Raw genomic sequence first — 25865 nt, 5'->3', positions numbered from 1 at the left:
GAGAAGCAGACCTGAGCTGCCTGGCTAGCCTTCAGAGGCTCTGTGGGTATCCCAGCCACCCCTGTTGTATGTAGCAATACACAGCTGGGAGGCCACAGCATGCTGCTTCATTATCAACAGGAAAGGCTGATACTTCTGGAAGGCCTGTAGAACCAGACACTAGGCAGGTGCTCTGGCCATTCACTGCAGCATTTAACCCTCAAAACAATCCTGGGGCTCCTCTCCTCCCCACTGGCTCAAAGAAGCACAAAGTCACTCACATAGCCAGAAATAGATTCATTCAAGATTATATCATCAACATCCAACACTCTCAGTACTAGGGAGGTGAGGCAATGGGACCATAGTTCAAGGCTAGCCTACGCTGCATAGTAAGATTCTACAAAGCTAATCAAATAAGAAAGCGAGAGAGAGAGAGAGAGCCGAGCGTGGTGGCACATGCCTTTAATCCCAGCACTTGGGAGGCAGAGGCAGGCGGATTTCTGAGTTTGAGGCCAGCCTGGTCTACAAAGTGAGTTCCAGGACAGCCAGGGCTACACAGAGAAACCCTGTCTCGGAAAAGAGAGAGAGAGAGAGAGAGAGAGAGAGAGAGAGAGAGAGAGAGAGAGAGAGAGAGAGAGAGAGAAAAGACAGACAGACAGACAGACAGACAGACAGACATAGGGTACCAGCACAATAAAAAAAAATCATTCTATAAAGTCCAAACAGTCTGACTCTGAAGGTCCCATTCTCAACCTGGCCAGCCCCACTTCCTCTATGCCTCTAATTACTCCCTTACTCTCAAACTTGCAAGGCTGAGCAGCTCTTTCAAGCCTCTGTGGGTGTTCGCTCTGCTCCAAATGCTGCTTTTTTTTTTCTTTCTGGCAGACTCTTACTCATATGCACACAATACTCATAAGCTCTTACTTCAAGCCCCAGCTCAGGTGTCCTTCCTCTTGGAAGCCTGTGTCGCTTCTCCTTTCAGGCAAGCCAACAGCTTCGAGCTTCAAGCTGCAGATACCTCTGCTTCCATCCGTGTGAACGCTGACCACACGGCGTCACCCCAGCTGTTATGTCTAGGCCTCTGGTCACAGCACACCACACAGTCTGTAAGCACGGCCTCTTCCTAACCCTCTATCCCTAACCTGACACAAGAGTGGGTGAGTAAAAGGGACTGTTGGATGATCAAGAATGAGAGTCTGTGGGACAGCGTGGGCAGACGCCTCCTAAGGACCTTCCCAAAGTGGAGCCAAGTCAAGTGTGGCCAGGCTAGCGTTAGGGGAGAGTGCTACATAGCTAGGTTCAGACCCTGGGTAGTTACCTCTCCTTGTGTGTTCCTAGAGGCTCAGTAGCCCCCAAGAAAAGCAGGACCCAAGGAGGTCATGTGATCAGCAAGGAAGAGGAGGAGGTAGGGTGGGAAAGAATGGAAGGAACCCCAAATTCAAGGGAGGGTCCCCCAAAAGTTTATAAAGGCAAAGATAGCACCTAGAGAGATCCCTGGAGCCCTTCTAACTACAGTATCCAGACAGTCAAGGCTACTGTTGTTAGCCCTGGCTCTGCCATGATCCACCGTTTGACCTAGAACCCAGAGATTTTATATCTAAAATGGCCCCATCTGTGTTTAAATTCACTAAAACTAAGTAAGAGTTAGAATCCAGTTCCTGTCACATTAGCCACAGAACTCTGTGGCCACTATGCTGGTCCATACAGACACACAGGACATATATCCACATCTTTGTCCACAGAATAGAGCTGCCCCATCCCGAGCCTCAGTTTCTTGAGATATAAAACAGGATAACAGTGTTTCTGAGCGTGGCTATGAAGATCAAATTGAGATATACCAATGAGGTGCTTTGTGAGGTAGGCACATGATAAACTGTAATCATAAATCTTTTTTAAAAAGATTCATGTATTTACTATTGTATATACTGTTCTATCTACATGTATGCCTGCAACCAGAAGAAGGCACCAGATCTCATTATAGATGGTTATGAGCCACCATGTGGTTGCTGACAATTAAACTCAAGACCTCTGGAAGAGCAGCCAGTGCTCTTAGCCTCTGAGCCACTTCTCCAGCCCCATAATTCAAATCTTTTCAAATGAGATTATTTAAAAAATCTTTAATTGCGTGCATATGTTTATGTGTATGTAGGCATATACATGTGTGCATGCAGGTGCTTGTGGAGGCCAGCAGAGGGCGTCAGATCGCCTGGAGCTGGCATTACAGGTGGTTGTAAGCCTGACACAGGAGCTAGGAACTGAACTCTGGTCCCCTGCAAGAGCAGTATGTGTGCTTAGCCGTGGGAGCGTTCTCCCCAGCCTGATTACTGCATAGCTTCTGGTAAGTGTTGCTTGCAAGGTTTTACCTCTGCTCATTCAATCCTCTCTGCAACCCAGGGAGATGGAGACTCTCTCTCTCTCTCTCTCTCTCTCTCTCTCTCTCTCTCTCTCACAGGAGAGGAAACTGAGGCACAGAGAGCATAAGGAATTTGTCCAAGGTCACACACAAGTGAGTGACAGTTCCAGGCCTCAAATCTAACTCTACCCTTATGGCTATCCCATCATTAGGCCTCTGGCTAATGAATACTACCCAGTCTCAGTGGTTGCCTTTTAGGTCTCAAATCCAAGGTAGACTGAGGGTCACGCCTCTAGTGTATCCTCAGCACTCCAGAGTGAGTGAAGCTGGACTTTGCTTTTTTTGGGGGGGGTTGGGGGGGGGAGCGTCCTTGGGTAAGACCCAGTGAGGTTACTAAGCCAGTTACCTAAGTGTGGATGCCTGAGGCCCTAGAGGACAGTAAGGGCCAAGAGTACACAGGCAGACAGCCTTCCAGCTCAGAGCTGAATGCGGTGGGTGTGGCCTTGTCCCAGCATCTTACAGGTATCAGATATGTGTGGCTTGTCTCAGTCCATGGGGTTCAAGCTGCCTGGTTTCTCCTCACCACTCTACCCTCAAGTCTGTCTGCTCAAAAACTCAGGCAACAAGCACAGGGGAAGGGTCAGGTATGGTCATTCACTGATTCAGTGTGCGCCTGCTGAGTGCCTACAGTCTGCAAGCATGGGGAAAGATGCTGGAACACAACAATGGACAGAAGATGCAGGCTACGTTGCGGTGAGGCTCAGCTTCTGGGATGAGGTCATCTCAGAGGGTCAGGCTAGTGCTAAATGACAGGAGAGGATGGGTCACTTGGAAGAAGAGAGTACCTTTGTCACAGTCCAGCTCTCAAGCACTTGCTGGGGACAAGAGCTACTGAGTGAGGACACGGGCAATGGAGAACAAATGATAGGGAGGAGCCCGCTGTGGAGGCTGAACACGTCAGGCCTCCAGGGTCTCATGCAGGACAGCCGAGATTTGTCCTTTACTCTGAGCATTAGGAAGGAGACACAATACAGCCTTGAACTAAAGCCAACTTTCAGCTTTTGGAGAAAGAATTCCCGCAGGACTAACCCTTGGGGGCTACAGGCTGGCCGTGGAAGACAAAGCTTCTATGTGGGTGGTGACAGCCAAGGCCATCCCCAGGCAGGGAGGGATGTCACCACATTCCCTTGGAAAGGACATGTGTTCGATAGCACCCACTTCATGGCCATAGGTCTTGGCCATGTGACCTTAGACAACAAAACAGTCAGTCGGCTTTGTCCTCAGGGCGAGTGGGATGTCCTGGTGGCCGTGAATACTCTCTGTCAATTCTCAACTTCTACAATGAATTTTCTCAGCTGCCTGTGAGGACACAGTGAACAAAGAACCCCTGTCCTCAGAGCCTGTGACCGCGCACATGTGCACAACCAGGAGCTTGTGTGTGTGTGTGTGTGTGTGTGTGTGTGTGTGTGTGTGTGTGTGTGTGTGTGTGAGCTCCAAGGCCAGTCTGTGTCAGACACAGGCATCTCCAAAGGACAAAAGCCTTTCAGCTGGGCTCTCTGTGTTCCTGTCTCATGTCCCCTCTTCCCGGAGGGTTTGGGGAGCGAGTTATCAGGGAGCAGAGAGGCCAGGGGGACCTCAGATCTGCCTGCTTACCTGGTGCAAGGCTGTAAGTCCATCCTCATTGCACAAATCAGGGCTAACCTTGTTCTTCAGGAAGTAGCGAACTGCAAGAGGAAAGGACAGGAGTGAGGTTCCTGCCACTCACTTGTGGGTACCCAGCAAGACCCACCCTCCTCCAGACTCCACCATAAATGCTCTTACTTATTCCCAACAGAAGGGTAATGAGTTGTTAACAGCATCCCCATTTCACAGATGAGGAAACTGAGGCATAGAACGGGTCATACATACAAGTGCTGACAACAGTCCCATCTTCCTTGGTGCCAGTCTGAGCACTGTGGGTGTTTGTTTTTGGCTGTGATGGGGATGGGAACTTGTGCTATACTGCTGAGCTACACCTCTGACCTTTTTTTATTTTGAGAGAAAGTCTTGCTAAGTAGCCCAGGCTAGCCTGGAACTTGCTATGTAGCCCAAGAAGATCTCAAATGTACAATTCCCCTGCCTCAGCTTCCCTCCAAAAGAGCTGACTCACCAGAGATGCCACTACTCCTGACTGAGCTGAGAAGTTAGCATGGCAGCCAGGCAGTGGTGGCGCATGCCTTTAGTCCCAGCACTCGGGAGGCAGAGGCAGGTGTATTTCTGAGTCCAAGGCCAGCCTGGTCTACAGAGTGAGTTCCAGGACAGCCAGGGCTACACAGAAAAACCCTGTCTCAAACAAACAAACAAACAAAAAAAAACCCAACCAAACAAAAAACAAACAAACAAACAAAAAAAGCAAAGTCGAGAAATTGGAATGGGTTGTCAAATATGAAGTACTTTTTTCATCCCTAAAATCTACACCTGGAGTCTTACTGACAGGGCAATCATGATCAATACATTTCCCTCTCACCACCTCAGTTTTCTCATCTGTAAAGTGGAAATGATGTTGACTCTACTTCACATGGGGTCATATGGCATCAAGTTGAGCCATGTCAGGGGCTCAGCATCAGGTCTGTGCTCAGTGCATGGTTTTATAGGTGTCTGGCTATGGCTGGTTTTATTAGCATAGCTGTATGCTGCACACATGATGGCTTACCAATGTCCTTTCTCTTCCCCCTGTCCCATCCAGGGTCTCAATGTCAGCTAGAAGCCATGTGCAAAGGGTAAAAACTGAGAAGCTGGCCTGTCTGTCAGCCTGCATGGCCCCACCCTGCTCAGCATAGAGGGATTCCCTCTGTCCAGCCTTCAGCTATGTCTCTCCCCATGGAGGGAGCTATTCACAGGGCTGACAGCAGGGTCCACTGGAGCCCACAGTTCTCTCTCAGGACCATCTACTGTCCAAGGGGCGACAGGAGGGCTGCCCTGGCTCCAGCTTTCCTAGGCTGAACATTGAGTGGGCAAGTGTAATTCTGGGCCAGAGGACCAGATGAGGGGTGATTGCCTGAGTGAGGACAGGCAAACAAGCCAGATATACAAGCTGCTTTGTGGGAAGGGCCACTGTCACAGTGCTGATGAAGAGGGGCATGGGACCCTGCGAGTGGGAGGAGCGAGCTGGCCATGCCCTGTTGAGCCTTCTCACACTCTGCTCACATGAGCCCAGGTCACACGCCAAACACCCAATGTAGCCACTGTCTCCTGCCTGTAGCTTACACAGCCATTCAGGGCTGAGGAAGTCTCCTCAGTAAAGTGCCCCTGGTGGAGGGAGCAGGTTAGAAGCAAGCTGTGGTATGCTGCAAGACAACTGTCAATCAACAGCCTCAAGGATGCCAAGGAAAAGACAGGGATGGACACTAGGACAGCCTTCAAGTCTCAGAAGCAGGGGTTGGAGCAGTTGCTCAGCTCCATCCTCTAGACCACAGCCCACAGCACCCTGGCCTCAGCATGGACAGAAATCTATGGGAAAGAGAAGTTGAGGCCTCAGCTCTGCAAGAAAATGTCTCGGGTAGACCTGCCCAAGACACACTGCTACCGAGGCATATATGTGCCAGGACTTTGCCCAGTCCCAGCCAGATCCTTCAGCTGCTTGTCCCCTACGGAGCCACATCCGGCTGCCATGGCTACTTAAATTGGAATCAATACGCATGTAAAACCCATTGTCCACCGCTTAGTTCAACTGCCGCATGTGGTACAAAGTAGGCAGACTGGAAGTTAAGCGGGTTTAGCTTCATGGGGATTTCTAGGGGACAGTGCAGCACGAAGGCACTGCAAATGGAAATCAGCTTCATCACAGAAGGTTTGAGCCCTTCCCTGCTTCCCCCCACGACACGGAGAACAGCATCCCCCACCCTTGCCTTCCATATGAGGTCTTGGACGATACAATCCCTGCTTGCAGGTCACTGGCTTGCCTGATTCCACGGGGCACCATTCAAGTTTCTGTTTGGAGTCTTGAAGCTGTGCAGTGCGGGGCTTGTGAGCTAATCCTGCCTGCCTGCCTGTCTGTCTGTCTGTCTGTCTGTCTGTCTATCTGCCTCTCCACTTTCATTTCTTTTTTTTTTTTGAAATTTTTTTATTGGGTATTGATTTCATTTACATTTCCAATGCTATCCCAAAAGTCCCCCACGCCCTCCCATACCCACTCCCCCCACCCCACTCCCACCTCTTGGCCCTGGTGTTCCCCTGTACTGAGGCATATAAAGTCTGCACGACCAATGGGCCTCTCTTTCCACTAATGGCCGACCAGGCCATCTTCTGATACATATGCAGCTAGAGACACGAGCTCTGGGGGAGGGGGATGTACTGGTTAGTTCATATTGTTGTTCCACCTATAGGGTTGCAGATCCCCCCAGCTCCCTGGGTACTTCCTCCAGCTCCTCCATTGGGGGCCCTGTGATCCATCCAATAGCTGACTGTGAGCATCCACTTCTGTGTTTGCTAGGCCCCAGCATAGTCTCACAAGAGACAGCTATATCTGGGTCCTTTCAGCGAAATCTTGCTAGTGTATGCAATGGTGTCAGCGTTTGGAGGCTGATTATGGGATGGATCTCCGGGTATGGCAGCCTCTAGATGGTCCATCCTTTCGTCTCAGCTCCAAACTCAGTCTCTGTAGCTCCTTCCATGGGTGCCTTGCTCCCAATTCCAAGAAGGGGCAAAGTATCCACACCTTGGTCTTTGTTCTTCCCGAGCTTCATGTGTTTCGCAAATTGTATCTTATATCTTGGGTATTCTAAATTTCTGGGCTAATATCCACTGATCAGTGAGTACATATCATGTGAGTTCTTTTGTGATTGAGTTATCTCAGTCAGGATGATGCCCTCCAGGTCCATCCATTTGCCTAGGAATTTCATAAATTCATTCTTTTTAATAGCTGAGTAGTACTTCATTTCTTAAGCTCCTAACATTTTCTGCAACAGTCATTTGTGTCAACTACAAGAGTCACATTCTCATTGCATGGAAGACTCAATTATGTATCCATCCATCCATATAGCCAGCGAGCCAGGCATCCATCCATCCATCCATCCATCCATCCATCCATATAGCCATCGAGCCAGGCATCCATCCATCCATCCATCCATCCATCCATATAGCCATCGAGCCAGGCATCCATCCATCCATCCATCCATCCATCCATCCATCCATCCATCGATGCACCACCATCTAAGCAATCTTCCTAACAGGTCTCTAAGACGTTCACAAGTTAGCAGCAGGCACGCTACACACATACATGTGCACACACATGTGCCCCATTCCTCATCCTTTAGGGCTCATTCAGTCTCCCTGGCCTCTTCCTGTTACACACACACACACACACACACACACACACACACACACACACGCATCTCATGGGCAACCATACCACACCCTGACCCGCATAACCGGGTAATTACAGTTCTTGTATTTTTCTGCATGCTAAACTCCAGCCCAAGAAGGCAGGAATGTAGCCTGGTATTTATGACTGTATTCCTAAGGCCTGACACACAATGAATCCCGGGAACTCCTTCCTCCAGGACCTTGGCACCCTTGGCAGTCCCCTAGCTCAGTTCAAAGACACAAGCACACGGCTGGAGAGATGGTTCAGTGGTAAAAAGCATGTGCCGATCTTGCAGAGGACCCCTGTTTGATTCCCAGCACCCATGGGGCAGCTCACAACTATCTGTAATTCCAGTTCCAGGGGATCCAATGCCCTCTTCTAACCTTCTTGGGCAATGGACACACATGTGGTGCACAGATGTACATGTAGGCAAAATACTATACACATGAAATACAAATAAATAAATATTGAGAAAGTACATACAGGCGATCCATCTTAGACTGCTGCAGACCACCTTGACCATGAACCCAAGTAGACAGACATCTGTAACTTTAGTATTTTCATATCTTATTCTTTGTTTGTTTGTTTGTTTGTATTTTGTTTTGGTATTTATTTATTTACTATATGTAAGTACACTGTAGCTGTTTTCAGATACACCAGAAGAGGGCGCCAGATCTCATTACGGGTGGTTGTAAGCCACCATGTGGTTGCTGGGATTTGAACTCAGGACCTTTGGAAGAGTAGTCAGTGCTCTTAACCGCTGAGCCATCTCTCCAGCCCCCCATATCTTATTCTTAATGATGGTTCTTAAACACTTTAACCTCCCTTGTAGCCCACCATCCACCAGAGGTAGTGGGAAAGAATGTGAGGGAAGTGGAACCGTTTAAAAAGGTTCTTTGGAGCAACTCCTGTCTATGTTGTCAGGAAATGGGCAGTTCAGTTCACAGATTAGCAGGCAGCGGCAGCTTGATCCATTTGCAAACACTTCACAGACCAGTTCAGTAGAGTTGGGTTAGCAACAATGGTGACACAACCTAGCAGAAACAGCCAGGCCTCAGCTTCAGTTCAAGTCATCAGGAGGGACAGCAGGAACACCAGGAGAAGTTCTCAGCTGTGCCTCTCTCAGGGAAGCAAAGATCAATGAAGACTTGAGACCCACAAGCATTGCACAGCTAGATGCACCAGCAAGCCAAGCTCTGTCTCCATCACTCCATCGAGCCCCCTTTATACCCTCCAAACATCGCGTGTCCTCCACGTGCCTTGCCTCAGCACACACATCCAATCAGCCCGAGTTCTCAAAGTCCCGACAAATGGAGCTTAACTGCACAATGTAAGTCTGACCAATACATGAGTGTTGTTAGCAAAGAATCCTTCATCATGAGTCCTTTCACAGGTTTGCTTTAGCAGAACATCCTCTCTCCTGTATCTCCTTCAGTGAAACGTTCCTTCACGCGTCTTGCCTGAGTCTTTCACCTGTGTCCACTCCAGGAAAACACTCCTTCACATGTTTGCCCCAGCAAAACACCATCCAACACAACTGACCCCAAGGAAGCTGTAAGTTTCCACTTCATACACCGCTATGACAGGAAGTGTAACAGGAAGCTCTGCCCACGCACAGGTGCCTCCTACAGAGCTCGGTAACTTAGTAGATGGGCCTAGCCCAGGGCTACTTGAGGAGATGACGGTAAAGCCACTGAGATAATTAATCTCCAATGTTGGCTGGATTTGAAATCACGGTGGACACACACCTCTGGCCATGTGTAGGAGGACATTTCCAGAGATGTTTAACTGAGTTGGGAAGATCCACTCTGAGTGTGGATGGCACGATCTCATAGGCTGGATCCTGGACTGAATAAAACAGAAAACAAGAGCTGAGAACCAGCATCCATTCACTCTCGGCTTCCTGACTGGGGATACAACACAACCAGCCACCATCACTATTTCCCTTCCATGGCAGACTGTACCCTGGAACTACAAGCCAACCCCTTCCTCCCTAAGTTGCTTTGGTCAGATGTTCTTGTCACAGGGATCAGAAATTACTAGTATAGCCACTGAGAACCCCAGACACCGTTTGTATCTGGGCTGGCAATGGTGTCCCGAGCTTGACAGATGGTTGTGGAGTGAGAGAGGCCATCACAACCCTGTCCAGAAAATGTTTCTAGAAGGTTCTGCTCACATGAGCAGATTTGCATTGTCTAGAGCAGTTGATGGCCCAGGCTTCCTGTCCAGGAGACTCTGAGGCAGAAAATAAGCATCAGCTGCCAACAGCAGCATCCACACAGTAATTATCGGGGGGCTCTCTGCACTGTGTGGGAGCCCAAGCCATGTAATTACCCTGAAATCGGGCAGTTATTTTCATCCCAAGAAGTGGGACAGATCATCTCCAGCTCCAAGAAACCCTGAATACCCATGAGCCAAGGCTGCCTAGGCAGCTCTCCCTAGGAGGCCAGAGCCTGGCTCTGAGCCCAGCTCCCTGGAGCCAAGTCCCACCGCCCAGCACGCAGCCAGCTTCCCTTTCTCTGGGCTCAGCAAGAAGAGGGACTCTGCGCTTGTCTGTCCAATGTCTTTTTGGTTTTTGAGGTGCTGGGACTAGAAGCCAAGGCTCTACTACACATCTTCATCAACCAAGCTGATGGCTGACATGGGGAGCCAGGGGTCACTCCTAAGGCTGGCTGAACATTGGATAACCACAGGTCTCCACACAGACAGAAGAGCTCCAGGCCCCACAAGCAGGACAGAAAAACCACAGCCTGGTGATGGGTCACTTAGACTGTGTTCATCCACAAGCAGGACAGAAAAACCACAGCCTGGTGATGGGTCACTTAGACTGTGTTCATCCCAGAGCGCCAGAGCTAAATGTCCCCATAGACTGTGCAGTCCCCCGCTGCCTGCATCACATCCTGTGTGGCAAGGTCTGCAGATGCTTGGTTTTCAAGGCCCTGCAGCTTGTGGCCCCACAGAGGGCAACCCTCTCAACCAACTCAGAGGCCAGGTTATTTTCATCATAGTCTGTGTGAATGGAGTGCCTAGAAGCTGCATGCGGCTTTGCTCGGTTAAACCGAGATCCTGTGTTTACTGTCCCGGGCTCTGTTCCAGGCTCATGTCTTACTGGACAAACATCCTAGGGAGGAAACTTGGGATCTAAGGCTTGACAGGGGCTCAGGAAGCACCAAGAGAAAAGGGACATGCTGTCTCCTCTAGCCGGCAGTCCCAGCCTCTCTCCTGATTGCTGCACCTGAGGCTGCTCTCTGCCCACCAGACCCAGGCCTCCAGACTTAAGCTCAGTTTATCAGAGTGAACCATCTGCTCTCAAGTATGTGGTTAGCTGTGGCCTTTGGCCTTCAGGCCCTTAGCTATAAAATGGGGATCAAATGAGGACTTTGGTTTTAGGGTGCCGTGAGGATTTAGGAAGAGAAGGTCTAAGTGCCACTATTTCCAGTTACCAGGAGAAGAAACACTGAAACTAACTGGTGAGCTGCATCTGGGTCCTACCTGAGCTGGGCACTGGATGCTGGGCCATTTCCATGGGCACTGAAAGTCACCCACAAGCTTGCAAGCAGGTCCTCACAGATGGAAGTGGCCTCTCTCCAAGGGACTCTGACAAGTACTGGTTTAAGACCACAGAGGCCCTGGAGAGTACCCCTGCTCCCCAATGGGCAGAGCACCATGGAGATGGCATGAGGTGGCTCTGCTCCCCTCCCCCACATATCTTGCTCCTTCTACCACCACCACCACCACACACACACATACACTACACCCACACCTCCCAGGCAATCTGGCCGGAATCTGGGCCAGCAAGGCCATCTGCTCTTAGCCTTTCCAGCTGCAATGCTGGGCTGCAGGGGTGCCTTCTCTGGAGAAAGCTGGTAACAGCTGTCTTCACAGGCTAACGTCACCACTGACAAGATTGTGTTTTCCTTTGACATTTTACCCATCTTGCTCCCCAGAAGTCACTGCTTGGCCAAGCGCTGGCGAGTGACATGCAAGCTCAGGAGTGGGTCCTGCCCCTGCCCCTCAGGACTGGGCAAGGAGGCTGCAGGGTCGGCCCACAGCAGGTGGACCTTGAGCAAGATGCAGCTCCCCAAGGCCCACATGCTGCTTGCTACCTAAGCAGATGCTTTGACGGGCATGCTCATGGGTACCAAGCACCTCTTCCTCTTCCCTGTCTCATCTCTTCCGCTGCCTCAACCAGTCCTCGCTTCGTCCCCCAAGTCCCACCTGCTCCCTCCCTGTTGTGGCCTTCTCCTGCTGCACTCGCTTCTGGCTTCTTCAAACCAGCCAAAGCTATCACCTGCGTCTGAAACCTTCTTTTTTTTCCACCCTGGGCCAGCAATTTCTTCTTCAGCCTTGAGACTGCAACTGAATGTTGGCTCTCTGTGGCACCATGCCCTCCCACACGGCAGGGGTCACCGAATGCTGGCTCTCTGTGGCACCATGCCCTCCCACACTGCAGGGGCCTCAGCTACTTGCTCCCTGGCCTTGGGCATCATCTCTCATGCTGTCTTACCGACATGAGGCTCCTCACGGAAGGTGACTCTATGACCAAAAAGCATCCTTTAGGGGTTAAGAGAGAGCAGGGAGCAAGCGTCCTCCCCTGGCATCCGTTAGCCATGTGAGGAGACCTGCAGGCTGGTCTTAGGAATCATCAGCCCCACCTCACTTGGCCTCCACTCGGGGTTGGCACCAAGTAGCCATCTTGTCTGCTCCCTAACACACTACTCTTTCCTCTCTCTGATCCTGGGCCCTCACTCATTCCTTCCATAATGCAGTAACTGCTGTGAAGAACTTTGTGATCACTGGGTGTTTTCCAGGCATCACATCCACCAGTCCTCATAACCCAGTTGGGAGGATTTGAGACCCATGGCTTCTACTGTACCTGTACAGATGGAAAACTGGGACTGGGATTTGGGGGTGCGAGACAACTTGCCAAGTATAGCAGAGAGGTGAGAGAGGCTTGATATTGAAAAAAATTATTGAAAAGATCACTTTCTTCATCTTCATCACCATCACGTGACATCATCAACATTATTATTGTGGGTATCTGTATATGTGTGTGTTTGTGTATGTGTGTGTGTGTGTGTAAGCTCATGCCTATATCTATGCATGTCTGTGTGTCTCTGTACACGTGTGTGTCTGTGTATGAAAGAGAGAGAGAGAGAGAGAGAGAGAGAGAGAGAGCGCACTAGAGGGGGCATAGACGCTCCACAGAGTGCCTATGGAGGTCAAAGGACAACTCTGTGACTTGGTTCTCTCCTTCTACCTTTACAGGTGTCCTGGGGATCAAACCCTGTTCTTAGAGATGGCTCAGTCAACTCCACTCACTGAGCCATCTCCGTCATCCCAAGGCTTGGATTTGAACCCAGGCTCAGCCGGCTCCAAAGCCTGCAGACTGAACCACTCGGCCAAAACACTGCCAAATAAAAACCATGGAAGAGATGGCAAAAGGTGCAGGCTAAGGCCAGGACTGCTGCCGACGGAGCTCGGTGTTCTAGAACATCACACGGGGAAGAAGACAGACGATGACAGAGCCACTGCTGAAGCCTTGCTATTACCATGTGCAAATGAGGTCCCCAGGTACAGAGGCTGACATTTAGCCTGAAGTCATGTGGCAAAAGGAGTGGCAGCTTTGCAAAGAGCTCCAACCCTCGGTGCATCTTCCTGCTGCCTCTCCATCCTGGGCAGACCCCATGCTACCCTGAATTCCAAGCACCTTGCTTTCTCCCTCCAGCGGTCACTTGCCACCCAAGGGAACTACACCTCCCGCCTGGAAAATCCTACCCACAGTGATCTGGCTCCCCCTCCCCAGTGTGCTAAGAGAGTTCGCAGTGGGTCTAGCCCTCAGCCCAGCACATTCAGAAAGCCAGGTCCTCACTTGACTGTGCTTCCAAAATCGCTCCACTGAGCAACTTCAACTTTCCACCCACCACTGCTTGTCCCTGGAGCAGAAATTGCCAGAAATAGTTGCTTCCAGGGAATCGTGGCTTCCTGGGGCTGGGGGCAGAGGCTCAGTCAAGTGGAATGGTGGTTTCTCAGTGACAGATTCATTAGAGACTCTTCCAACAGCTTCCTGGGGTTCTGGGCAATGAGTCAGCCATGATGAAGCCTAGCCCAGAAAGATGCTGGCTCCTCTCAAAGTCACATCCCCAGGCCTAGGAACCAGCCCCTCTTCTCCCCTGGACACCAGCTGTTCTAGAGCAGGAGGCATGGAGGTACAATGATAATATGGGGTAACTACAACTCCCACCCACTGCTCATAGGGTATGAGAGGGTGCGGCTGCTTTGGAATAAATATCAAGTGACCACATGATCATATGACCCAGCAATTTGGCACAGGGGGCTGAGCCGGTGTGTCCACACAGAAACTCAAATACATGTGTAGGGTGAGGTAGTATATACCAGTAATCCCAGCATTCAGGAAGACTATAATTTCCAGGCCAGCCAGAAGTATACATTGAAACCCTATCTCAAAAAATGTAAACAAAACAAACGTATACACTCATGTTTATAGTAGCGTTGTTCTTAATAATTCCAAAGTACGAACAGCCTATGTGTCCATCAACTGATGAATGGATACATGGGATTCCAGGCAATGGAATTTTATTCTGAAAGAATTTGAAAGCATTGTGGTTGGCCAAAAGAGCTAGATAAAAAGACCTCCTGTTACATGATCCTGTGTGCATGCGGGGAAATGTCCAGAACACGCAGGCGCACTGGGGTGTGGCAGGGTTGAGGATCAAGCAGGCACAATGAAGTGACTGCTAGAAAGCCAGAGTTTCCCTTGGAGATGATGTGCAAGTACCAGAGTCAGGCAGTAATGCGAGCTGCAGAAGGCCTTGTACTAACGACTGCAGAAGCCCACCTCAGAAACTCTGCATTCAATGGTAGGTGAGTCACCCATCACCTTGAAGAGAAAGAGAGGGCTTCAATCATGCTTGAGAGTTCTGTGAAATCTCAGTATCATCTACTCCCCTCATTACTGTACCCAGAAGGCCGAAACAGGCCCAGTACACAATACACAGCAATACACAATACACTTGGTCTTCGATGAGTTTCCATGATATGGCCTCTACCTACATAGCCTGGCATCATCCCTCCAATCATCGTGGGCTCCTTTCTGGGCCATCCAAGGCCCTACCACCTCTGCACCTCCGGGCCTTCACGTCATGTGTGTTGTTCCTTCAACTTGCATTTCTTAATTTCCCTTAACCTGTCAGTCATGGCTTAGTCTCCAGGTCCCATCTTAAATGTCACTGTGTCTGTGAGGACTCCCCTACTTCCACATCCCAGCCCCTGACTCTCGGGATAGCCCGGTACCTTTCCAGGATGCTGTTTCTGTCCAGTCCTAAGAACACAACACTAGAGTAGAGGTGTGTGTGTGTGTGTGTGTGTATGGGCCCATGTCTTTCCTAGGCAGTTAGCTCTGGAGGTGGATGGTGTAGGGGAGCTCTGGAGGCAGGCAGGGTGGGCAAGCCACTCTTTGCTCCTGTAATGAAGTTCAGGCTCCCAATCAGTAATTGAATCTGCAAGGGAAAAGGCCCACGCAGCCTCTGCCCACATTTCAGAGCTGACTGCCTTCCCTGTGGATCAGAAGTATCCCCAGGCAAGGCCCCAGACTCTTCCATCTCAGAGAGAAGGGTCATCGTCTGACCCTGTGCCAAGAAGCCTGTCTCTCTCTTAGCATCTCTGATGTAATCAGAAGACAGTCAGGGCCACCCCAGGCACATAGCCACCATTCGCTCTCCAGAACTTGTGTATCCAGGATATGTGGCTATCTTGGACAAAACATGTTGGTAGACATTAATATTGGCTACCAAATGCCTCTGACAATGTGTAACTTTCACTTCGTGTCAGAGTTACGCAGGGAAAGAGACCAAATCTCCTTTAAGAGGTAATCTTGTCTGTCTCTGCTACTGAGTGCTTGATTGATTGAAACAGTCTCTCTCTCTCTCTCTCTCTCTCTCTCTCTTAGATTTATTTATTATTATATCTAAGTACACTGTAGCTGTCTTCAGACACACCAGAAGTGGGCGTCAGATCTCATTTCAGGTTGTTGTGAGCTACCAGGTGGTTGCTGGGATTTGAACTAAGGACCTTCGGAAGAGCAGTTTAGTGCTCTTAACCCGCTGAGCCATCTCTCCAACCCGAAACAGACTCTTACATTGTATCTCAGACTAGATTTGAACTCATTTTGTAGCCCAAGCTGGCTTTGAACTATTAACACCCCCCCTCAAGTGCTTGGATAACACGTGCGCACTATGGTGCCTAGTTTTCTTGTCTGAAGAACCAACTTGTGGGGTTCTCAGAAGTCTCTCAGAAACGGTGGTTGAGTTGAGCAAACACACAAACTTAATTTCTTTCTCTTCTAAAAAGCGCACATGAAGATTTACAGTGAGCGGAGTGCAAGGTTTGCAGTTCATCCTTCTTGGACTTGTAAGCTCTCTCAGAAGCACAGGGCAGGGCAGCAGGGGACCTGCTAACATATGAGAGAGCCTGCACCAAATCTCCTTGCTGAGAGAACCACACCCATAAACACAACAGGCATGGAGAACAGAGCTTCAGGCGTGGCCTGTGCACCCCCCTCCCCCTCCCCCTCCCCTCCCCTCCCCCACCATTAACTCTCCCTTAGGTTGTCATGCTCCTTACAGCATTTAGTCTTTAAGTCTGACAAGGGGACCACGTGTCCTCCAACACAAGCCCAAGGCTTTTCCCATCCCCTTTGGAATGACCCCCAACATCACCAGCTCCCAAATACTTCACTGGCTGCATCCCCAGATGCCACCCCCCCCCCAGAAGCTGCGCAGCAGAAACTCTTTCTATTCCACGCCCTGTCTGCAGAACCTCAAGCTGCTTGGGAGCTCTCCAAGGTTCTGCACTTCCTCTCTGTCCCATCTCTCCCCAGAGGCCTCCACTTTCAATCCTCTTTCCTTGCCTCCCTTTGCTCCCTCAGTCCCATCTCTCTGAGCACATGTCTCTTTCCATCTCTTCTGAGTTTTTAAAATAGTCCAATTATTTCATATCTCCAGGCAAGGACTACATAAAAATACTCCCAACCTTCCAGGTATGAGATACATACATACAGACCCTGCTATGGCCTCGCCTCACGGCCACCATAACAACAGCTAACACAGGTTAACCTCTTTCCAAGCAAGCAACACCACGCTAAGATGTCATTTCCCCAGCCAATCCATAGAACGACCCTATAACTTGGGGCTGCAATCAGCCCATTCAACAGAGAACTGGCATGTCCCAGCTTGTTTTGCTAGGAACTATTGACTGATTCCATGTGTAACTGGTGCCAGTCCCCAAAATCTAAGTGTTAAAGCCAGGCACTGTGGCTGTGAGATGGTCCACTTCCAGAGAGCTCAAGTTTAGTTCCCAGCACCCATATAGAGCTGCTCACAACTGCCTGTAACTCTTGTCTCCAGGGGGTCTGAAGCCCTCTTTTGGATTCTGAAGAAACCTGTACACATGGTGTACACACACACACACACACACAGAGAGAGAGAGAGAGAGAGAGAGAGAGAGAGAGAGAGAGAGAGAATTTCAATTCTTAAAAAGCCAGGCACAGTGGCATATACTTGTTACCCCAAAATTTAAGAAGCAGAGATAAGTAGCTCTCTGGTGCATGCTAGCCAGTCAGCCCAGTCAAATTGCTAAGCCCCAGGCCAATATGGGCCTTGTTTCAAGAACAAGGTTAAGTGGGCCTGGAGAAGAGGTTCAGTAGTTAAGAGCACTTGTTCTTTCTGAGGACTGAGGTTCAATTTGCCAGGACCCACATGGTCAGGGATCTGACACCTTCTTCTAGTTCCTGTAGGCACCAGGCTTGCACAAGGCACATATATAAATGCAGGCAAGACATCCGTACACATAATAAATCTAAAGCAAACAAACAAAAAACCACGGTGGCCAGCTCCTGAAGAACAAGGCCTGAGGTTGTCCTCTGACCTCTACATGCAAGTGTGTGTGTACATCTGACATCACAGAAAGAAAGAAGGAACAATGAAACTCAAGTGCATGAAAGTGTGGGACAAGGTGACTCCAAGCCAGATGTCTACACTAACACAAATGCTTTCCTCCCCTCTGCTCTAAAGACAGTAAAGATTTGCTTTGCAAAGAAGGAAAAATGTTCAGTGTATGCTGGTAACAAAGAGCACTGGTGTAAACACAACAACAGAGAGGCTAAAAATAAAGGAATGTTCTAGTCTAAAACCAGCAGATGAAAACACAGAGAAAGAGGGGGCAGCGGCATTACTATGATGCAGAATGGAATTCTGGGAAAATAAGAAGGCAATGAACTTGAGGTTGGTCAAAACAGACACTACAGGACAAAAGAGTCTCTCCTTGTGTTTCATGGAGGCAAAGTTATGTTCAAACCAGAAAGCAGAGCAATGGCTGCCTGGGGCAGGGGTGGGAAGTCAGTCCTATCAGTTAAGGGACTCTGAAATTCACGGTCAGTCAGGAGAGCGAAACCCAGCAAGGCAAAAACTGCTAGACATCAAAAGCATGGCTATCTTAGCAGCCCTCAGCAGACACACAGTCTGAAGAAAAGATTCGAGAATGGGATTGGAGAGATGGCCTGGTCATTAAGAGCAGAGGACTCAGGTTTCGTTCTTAGCATCCACATCAAGGAGCTCACAGCCACCTGTAACTCCAGCTGTAGCGCATCTGATGCCCTCTTCTGGACTCTGCAAGCATCTGCACGTGTGAGCACACCTATACCCAAACACACACACATACACGGAATTGAAAATAAAAATAAGATCTGCTAAAAAAAAAATAATAAAGTAGGGCTGGAGAGATGGCTCAGTGGTTAAGAGCACTGACTGCTCTTCCAGATGTCCTGAGTTCAATTCCCAGCAACCACATGATGGCTCACAGCCATCTGTAATGGGATCCGATGCCCTCTTCTAGTGTGTCTGAAGATAGCGAAAGCATACTCACATACCTCAAATGAATGAATAAATAAATCAATTAATAAAATAAGTAAATAAATAAAATAAAGTAATAAGATTAGAGTAATAGTCAGAGCTGGGTGTGGTGGTGCACATCTTTAGTCCCAGTACTTGGGAAGCAGAGGCAGGCGGATTTCTGAGTTCGAGGCCAGCCTGGTCGACAGAGTGAGTTCCAGGACAGCCAGGGCTACACAGAGAAACCCTGTCTCAAAAAAAAAAAAAAAAAGAGAGAGAGAGAGAATAGCCAGATATGGGGCCAGTGAGATGACTCAGTGGCTGAGGGGGCTTGCCACCAAGCCTGAAGACCTATTTGATCCTAGGACCCACGTGGTGGAAGCTGATTCAAGAATGCTGTGCTCTGACCACCACAGGTCCACAGCCTGTTTACACACCACACACACATAATAAATAAATATATAAATACCAAAAGGTGTATAAAGAAAGAAAACAGCCAGAGATGAACAGACAACTCTGCCCACAGCAGGGCTGGCTGCCCACATTGTTTATGATCAAGGCACAGTGGAAGTGATCCACAAGTCTAAACAACTGGGCATTCATGCCACAGTGTTTGGAGCATCGTCTGGCAGGAGATTCTGAGCTGGTCTCTGAGAGGCTTTTCATGGCCTAGGAATATGTTGACATGTAATGGAATGGGAGATTTAAACCAACACACATGGTGAGGTTTCGGCTGGAAAAGAACGCAGCTTATGGTTCACACATACACACACTCATTGCTGGAAAAAATGAAGACACAAATTCACCTGTGACATGTATGCTATGGTTGCCAGTGGGATAGGGGTTTTTTGTTTTTGTTTTTGTTTTGTTTTATTTTGTTTTGTTTTGTTCTGTTTTGTTTTACATTTTGAGATCTGTGGGTTCAGCCCTTAGAGTCAGAAATTTTCATTTTCACTAAATGACAAGAACCCTCCACAGGGTAGACAAGAACTAAGGATTGCTGCTGTTACACATTGCTAGAGCAGAAATGACATTTCATGCTGAGACCTCAAAGGACAAGGCAGAGCTGAGACATCTGTTTTGGGCAGGAAACTCAACAGCAGTAATTGAAAAGAGAGAGAGAGAGAGAGAGAGAGAGAGAGAGAGAGAGAAGAGAGAAAGAGAGAGAAGAGAGAGAAGAAAGAGAAAGAGGGGGAGAGAAAGAAAGGAAGGAAGGAAGGAAGGAAGGAAGGAAGGAAGAAAGAAAGAAAGAAAGAAAGAAAGAAAGAAAGAAAGAAAGAAAGAAAGAAAGAAAGAGCGAGCCGGGCGTGGTGGCACACACCTTTAATCCCAGCACTCAGGAGGCAGAGGCAGGCAGATTTCTGAGTTCGAGGCCAGCCTGGTCTACAAAGTGAGTTCCAGGACAGCCAGGGCTATACAGAGAAACCCTGTCTCGAAAAAAGAAAAAAAAAAAAAAAGGAAGGAAGGAAGGAATAAAGAAAGAAAGAAAGAAAGAAAGAAAGAAAGAAAGAAAGAAAGAAAGAAAGAAATTAAGACTAACTAGTATGTTTTATAGTGCAGGAGTCAGCCAATTGCTCTTTGTAAGCTCAAACCAGGCCTGCAAACTTATGCTTGTACCAATTGAAAGTTAAGAATGAGGACCCCCCCACTCAAGAACACTCAAGAGACTGGGGAAGAGGATTAGGAGTTGGAGGCCAGCCTGGGCTACATAGTAAACTTTGAGACCAGTGAACTTACCCAGGGAAACCCTGTCTGAAACTAAACAGAGCAAAAGATGAAGAATGATCTCCACCCCCACCTCTGTCTCTCTGTCTCTGTCTCTCTGTCTCTCTATGTGTCTCTCTGTCTCTGTCTCTCTGTCTCTGTCTCTGTCTCTCTCTCTCTCTCTCTCTCTCTCTGTGTGTGTGTGTGTGTGTGTGTGTGTGTGTGTGGTAGCCAGAGAGCACCTCAACTGTCCCTCCTCAGGAGTTGTCCCTTTTGTTTTATTGAGAGGGGGTCTCTTACTGGCCTGGGACTCTCCTGTTAAGCTAGGCTCTCTGGCCACAGAGTCCTGGGGATCCGTCTGTCTTTGCCAACGCCAAGATTATAAGTGCATACTCCCACGCCCAGCTTTTTAAAAAGGGGGAGGGGCTCAGGAGATAAAAGTCGGGTCTCTCTGTCTGCAAGGCAAATACTTTACTGACTGAGCTATCTGCCTAGTTCCAGGTTGCTACTTTTGAAGTGGTTGAAAACCATCAAAGACAGAGTACTGTGTGACACAGGAACAGTCCGTGAGAGTCACTGGCCTGAGCTGGCTGGAGTTAGTGCTCCGGCTTCTCACTGCCTTCTATGGCTTCTCTGCTTCAGCAGCAGGGCTCAGGTGTGAGAGACTGCATGGCATACACAGCCTATAAAATATTTTTTATCTGGTCCTTTAGAAGCGCTTTGTTTTTTGATTCCAGGAGTCATGCTTTGCAACTAACAAAATAAATTCAAAGCCACAGTCTAATCTCTCCCATACAATGATGGTCTCCCAGTTCCAAGTAGGGGGAGAGGAATTGGTTGTCTGTCCCCAGACAAACCTAGAATGGAGGCCAGGCAGGCAGAGGTGGCCCAGCCTTTTTTCTTCACCTGCTATGGACTGATGGGTTCCAGGGTCTCTGCTTTCACTTGCCTTTGTCACCCATGTCTCTACCCCAGGTCCCCTCACCCGACTCTTCTCTCTCCTCTCAGCAGCAGCTGTGTTTCCTGTCAAGAGCAGGGTTTTCTGAAAGCTAGATGGCTCAGCCGCAGCTGCAGAGGACAGTATTTTTATCCAGCCTCTGCTTCCTGTTTGCTGGCTGGGGGGTTGGGGGGGGGCATTGTTTGCTGGGGTTAGGTTAAGCCATTTCTGATAAAGACCGGGCTTTCTTGTCACATCAGAACCAAGAAGTTGCCCTCCTAATGGAATCTGCTGCCGGCTCTGTAGGTCCCTGGCCCACGCACACATCTTCCCTCCTGCCACAACCTCCTGTGGCTGCAAGACAGCCATCTCAGCCTATGCAGGAGTAGAAATCAGGGCAGCTGGTGGGCAGAGGGGAAACCGGGGCATCTCTGCTGCAGGAAATGGAAAAATCCACTCTTATCAGACAGGAACAGCTAAAGAGACACAGCAGCCCTGGGTGGGGGATGCTGCAGCCTGGGGGGGGAGAGCAGCCTGCAGGTCTCTAGAGCTGCTGGATCCCACTGTCCTCAGCCCACCCTGGCTCAGAGACAGCAGGGACCCGATTCAGGCACAGTCAAGTGCAGGTCTTGGGTAGGGTCTGAGAATGCTCTGAGCTATGGAAGCTGGAAGATCATTTGGATGTTCCCAGGGACAGACAAAGATGGCAGAGTCCTCAGCCTTCATGTCCTCCCAGCGCAGGCAGATAGAGAAACAGACACAGGTGGACTAACAAGAGCCCACATTTATTAAGTGCTTGCTATATGCCCAGGCCAATGTCCAGCACAATTAGAGATGGTCCCATTTAGTCCCCTTTTAACAACCTCATGCAGGAGAGAAGTAGGATTAGCATGTGGTCCTATTTCTAGGCAGAGAAACTGAGGCACCGGGAATTTAATTCACTGATTCCAACCTACTATCCAGCAGGAAACTCTAGCACCCCAACAGGGCTCAGACACCCCAGCCCCTAACTTTTCTCCTTGCCCACAGCTGTCCCAATCTCCCTTAGCTGGGGAAACTCTTCTGTGAAGCCTCCAGCTGATTCAGGGTTTATTTCCGGTCACAATGCTGAGCTGTCCACACATATCACTTTGTACCTGTGTCTTCCTGGTTCCAGCAGGATAGCTCAGGCTTTCCGGCCATGTGAAGATGGAGCCCTCCTGAGCTAAGGGTCACTTTGGCCTGGCAGGAAAGCAGCTGTCAGCAGCTCCTCAGAATTTCTGAAATCACAAGCCTGGCACATTTCTTTCCTGTCTGAAAACCTTTCATAGTGTGGTGGGGGGGGGGGGGGGCGGTGAGATGTCTCAGTGGGTAAAGGTACTTTCTGCCAAACCTGACACTCTGGGTTCCCGGAATCCACCTGGTGGAAAAGAGAACTGACTTCTAAAAGTAGTCCTGATCTCCATACACATGCCATAGTATACACACACACACACACACACACACACACACACACACATACACACACACACAAATACTAAAGAAAAAACGTTTCCAACTGTCTTTCCCTAAAACTGGAGTTACAGTGTTAGCCAATGTAGGCACAAGGAATTGAACCTGGGTCCTTTGCAAGGGCAGAAGGAGTTTTAATGGCTGATGTTCTTAAAACAGGGTCTTTAGACCACCAGCAGCAGCAGCAAGAGGAGGAAGACGAGGAGGAGGAAGAGGAGGAGGAGGGGGAGGAGAATGACCTGGGAATTTGTTAGATATAAAAAAACTACATCCCACCCCAATCCATGATCCAGGAGCACTCAGGGTGGTTCTACACACAAGCTAGGGCCCTGAGTGATCTCATGCCATCATGTCTGAGAACAATGGCTCTGCCTCTGCACTGACCAATCCCCTCTGGGGCTCCTCCTTCTCTCCACCCAGAACGATCCTTTCTTGCTCCCACAGCAGTGCAGCCATTCAATCCACACCCACTGAATATTCTTAGATAATCGAATGAATAAATGAATGAATGGCTCACCCCACCACCCCTCCCTTGATCCTGTCCCCAGCACCCTCAGCAGGCAGTGTGGGGCTCAGCCAGCACCTGTCACCTTCCACGGCATCCCCAGATCCTGTGGGGGCCACAGTGGGCTAGTTAAACATGATTCCCACAGAGATGGGCTGGGGTATAGTACGCCCACACTGGACTTTGAAGATTGGCTACAAAAATAAATCAGTGTACCATGTGTCATTTACAATTGTTCTCTGGATTTGTCCTTGCGTTAATGTATTCGGGTTCTTGCACCAGCTCCTCTCCCCTCCCCCCCAACAGCTCGGCTAAGGCGAGGTTTAGAGCTCCATAAGAGGATGCTACTTTTCTAATGGCAAGAGCGGAGCTACATGGTCACGTGACTTTGGGCACCCTACGTAACTTTGGGCACCCCACGTGACTTTGGGCACCCCTGCAGCCAGGGTGAGGCCTCATGAACGCAGCAGCAGGTTGGACACAGAGTAGATGCCAGCAGTGTTTGATGAATGAATCAACCATCGCCCAGAATGCAGGCTGACCTGGAAGTGACCCGAAGGCACCACCCTCCTCTCCGGTTCCACCTGCTTGCCTGTTTGGGCATCCTTTCCCCATATCAGCTCAAAAGGAGCCAAGTTCCAAAGACACCTTATGTAACCCAGGCGCTGGGTCAGCTTTCTTCCTGTGCCCCGGGTCAGGTGCACTCATGTCCTCAGGCCAGGGCTTTGCGGTGGAACACCTTGTTCTCTTCGAGCCAGGAGGGTGGCCAGGACATTAACCTGGACTTCCATGCCTTGAGGCTAAGCTCTGCAGTAAGGAGAGGACATCAGGCCAAACCTGGGAAGAAGAGGCTCCAAAGATAATGGATACAGGCATCAATGCATGCCTTAGAATAGGCTAGAGGGACGTCGGAGTCACACTGTGTCCTGTGCTCTCTGAGGCAACTGACCCTGGCCCACTCCCCAGTCCCAGCCCTGGGATGAGATGAGATGGAGCTAGACCCTGGGAGAAGCTGCCCTGTGCTGGCCTGGCTCTCCACCACAGCTGGAAAGGCAACAAGGAAGTTGGTCGGGCATCCATACAGCCTGGCCTCCCCTGACAGCTCCCTGCCCACTGGAGTCATACCTCTCAGGCTGGCACGCAATCACCAGGGATCTCTGCCCCAGATCCCTACTTGTGCCATTTACCTCTATGTCTAGACCCTGCAGGGATTCATGTCACTTAAGTCACTTCCTCAGAGAGATCTGCCCTAAGAGACCTTTGCCATTTAGTCATCATCATCATCATTATTATTATTATTATTATTATTATTATTATTATTATTATTATTATTATTGTCAGGTTGGGAATCAAACTCAGAGCCTCCTGAATGCTGGGCAGGTGCTTGGCCACTGAGCCCACCCCCATGCCCAGTCACCTTCCAGTTAGTCTCAGGCTATCAGCTCTCCTAAGGGTCATCAGCCCCACTGGGCAGGGGTCCCGGCTGTCGGCTGTTGCTCACTAAGGAACCTCAGGCATCCTGACACAAGGCTCACAGGTGTCTGTGAAGGAAGACGAATACGCTCAGCTACAAGCAGGGGTATACGGGAGTAGGGGGATAGGGAGTGAGGGTGGGCACAAGAGCGCTGCCCCCTTGCATAAGGACCATCTCTTCCACAGGCCACGAGATGGGTTTTTTGAAACCCTTAATCCAGTACCTCCCTCAAAAGGAGCCCTGGGGGCCATACTGTACAGTATCCCTTGCACAAGCATCTAGAAGAAACGAAAGTGACTTGAGTACACACCCACAGGATAGTTCTATTAATGGCTTCAGGGCAACGAGTCAAGCATTATAGCTCAAGCATATCCCAGCACTGGGGAGGTAGAGGCAGGAGGATTGGGGATTCAAGGTCATTAGCTATGTAGAAGGTTTGAGGCCAGCCTGGGCTACATACAACTGGAGAAAGACAGAGAGAGGAAGAGAGGGAGAGGGAGAGACAGAGAGAAGGAGAGGGAGAGCCAAAGGCAGAGACAGACAGACAGACAGACAGACAGACAGACAGAGACAGAGAGAGAATATGAATCACAAGTGCTGGTGAGGATGTGGGGTAAACAAAGCTTCACGAGTAAGAGCAAATGGTGTGATGTTCCCCAGAAGGTTAAAGGGGAAAGCCACCACCACAGATGAAAACCACGGGCCCAGGCAGACACCTGTGTACCTAACCTCAGCCCTGCACAGCCACCAAAGACAAAGACAACCCGAGTCCCACAGCGACCACAGCCTGCGTAAGACTGACACACAGTGTGGCAGACACAGGCCCAATTTTGGAGGGAAATGCCAACTGACGACAGATGCTGACATAACCCAGAGGGAACCGTCTCTGTGCCAAAAATTACTCGAGAACAGGGCCTCACTCAAGCAATGGAGAAACTGAGGCACAGAGTGGTCTTTCTGAGGTTACTGAATGGAGCTGGGGTTGGAGCCCAAATGGTCTCGCTCCAGAGCCCAGGGTCTGAACCATGTACCTTGGTGATTCTTGGCTGGACCCCACAGGAAGCTGGTCTTCAGTACAGGGGTAGATCTTTAACCAGGCCATCCCCTGGGGCCACACCCTACATCAGCGTCATCCGCTGCATATCCACATAATGGCTGCAGAAGTCAAAGA

General features: G+C 49.7%; 1 protein-coding gene across 4 annotated transcripts in view; it reads right to left on the bottom strand.

The window, feature by feature from the left end:
• Ppp1r16b (protein phosphatase 1, regulatory subunit 16B) overlaps window positions 1–25865 on the bottom strand; it is a 99602-nt gene that overhangs the window by 21543 nt on the left and 52194 nt on the right. For all 4 annotated transcript variants that reach the window (NM_153089.4, XM_011239493.2, NM_001159662.1 and 1 more), the window contains exon 3: window positions 3986–4056. In NM_153089.4, the coding sequence (NP_694729.1) occupies window positions 3986–4056 (71 nt within the window). The remainder of the gene's footprint in view (window positions 1–3985; window positions 4057–25865) is intronic.

This window comes from Mus musculus, chromosome 2, assembly GCF_000001635.26.
Source record: "Mus musculus strain C57BL/6J chromosome 2, GRCm38.p6 C57BL/6J".
Taxonomy (NCBI): Eukaryota; Metazoa; Chordata; class Mammalia; order Rodentia; family Muridae; genus Mus; species Mus musculus.
This window is presented reverse-complemented; position numbering and strand designations above follow the sequence as displayed.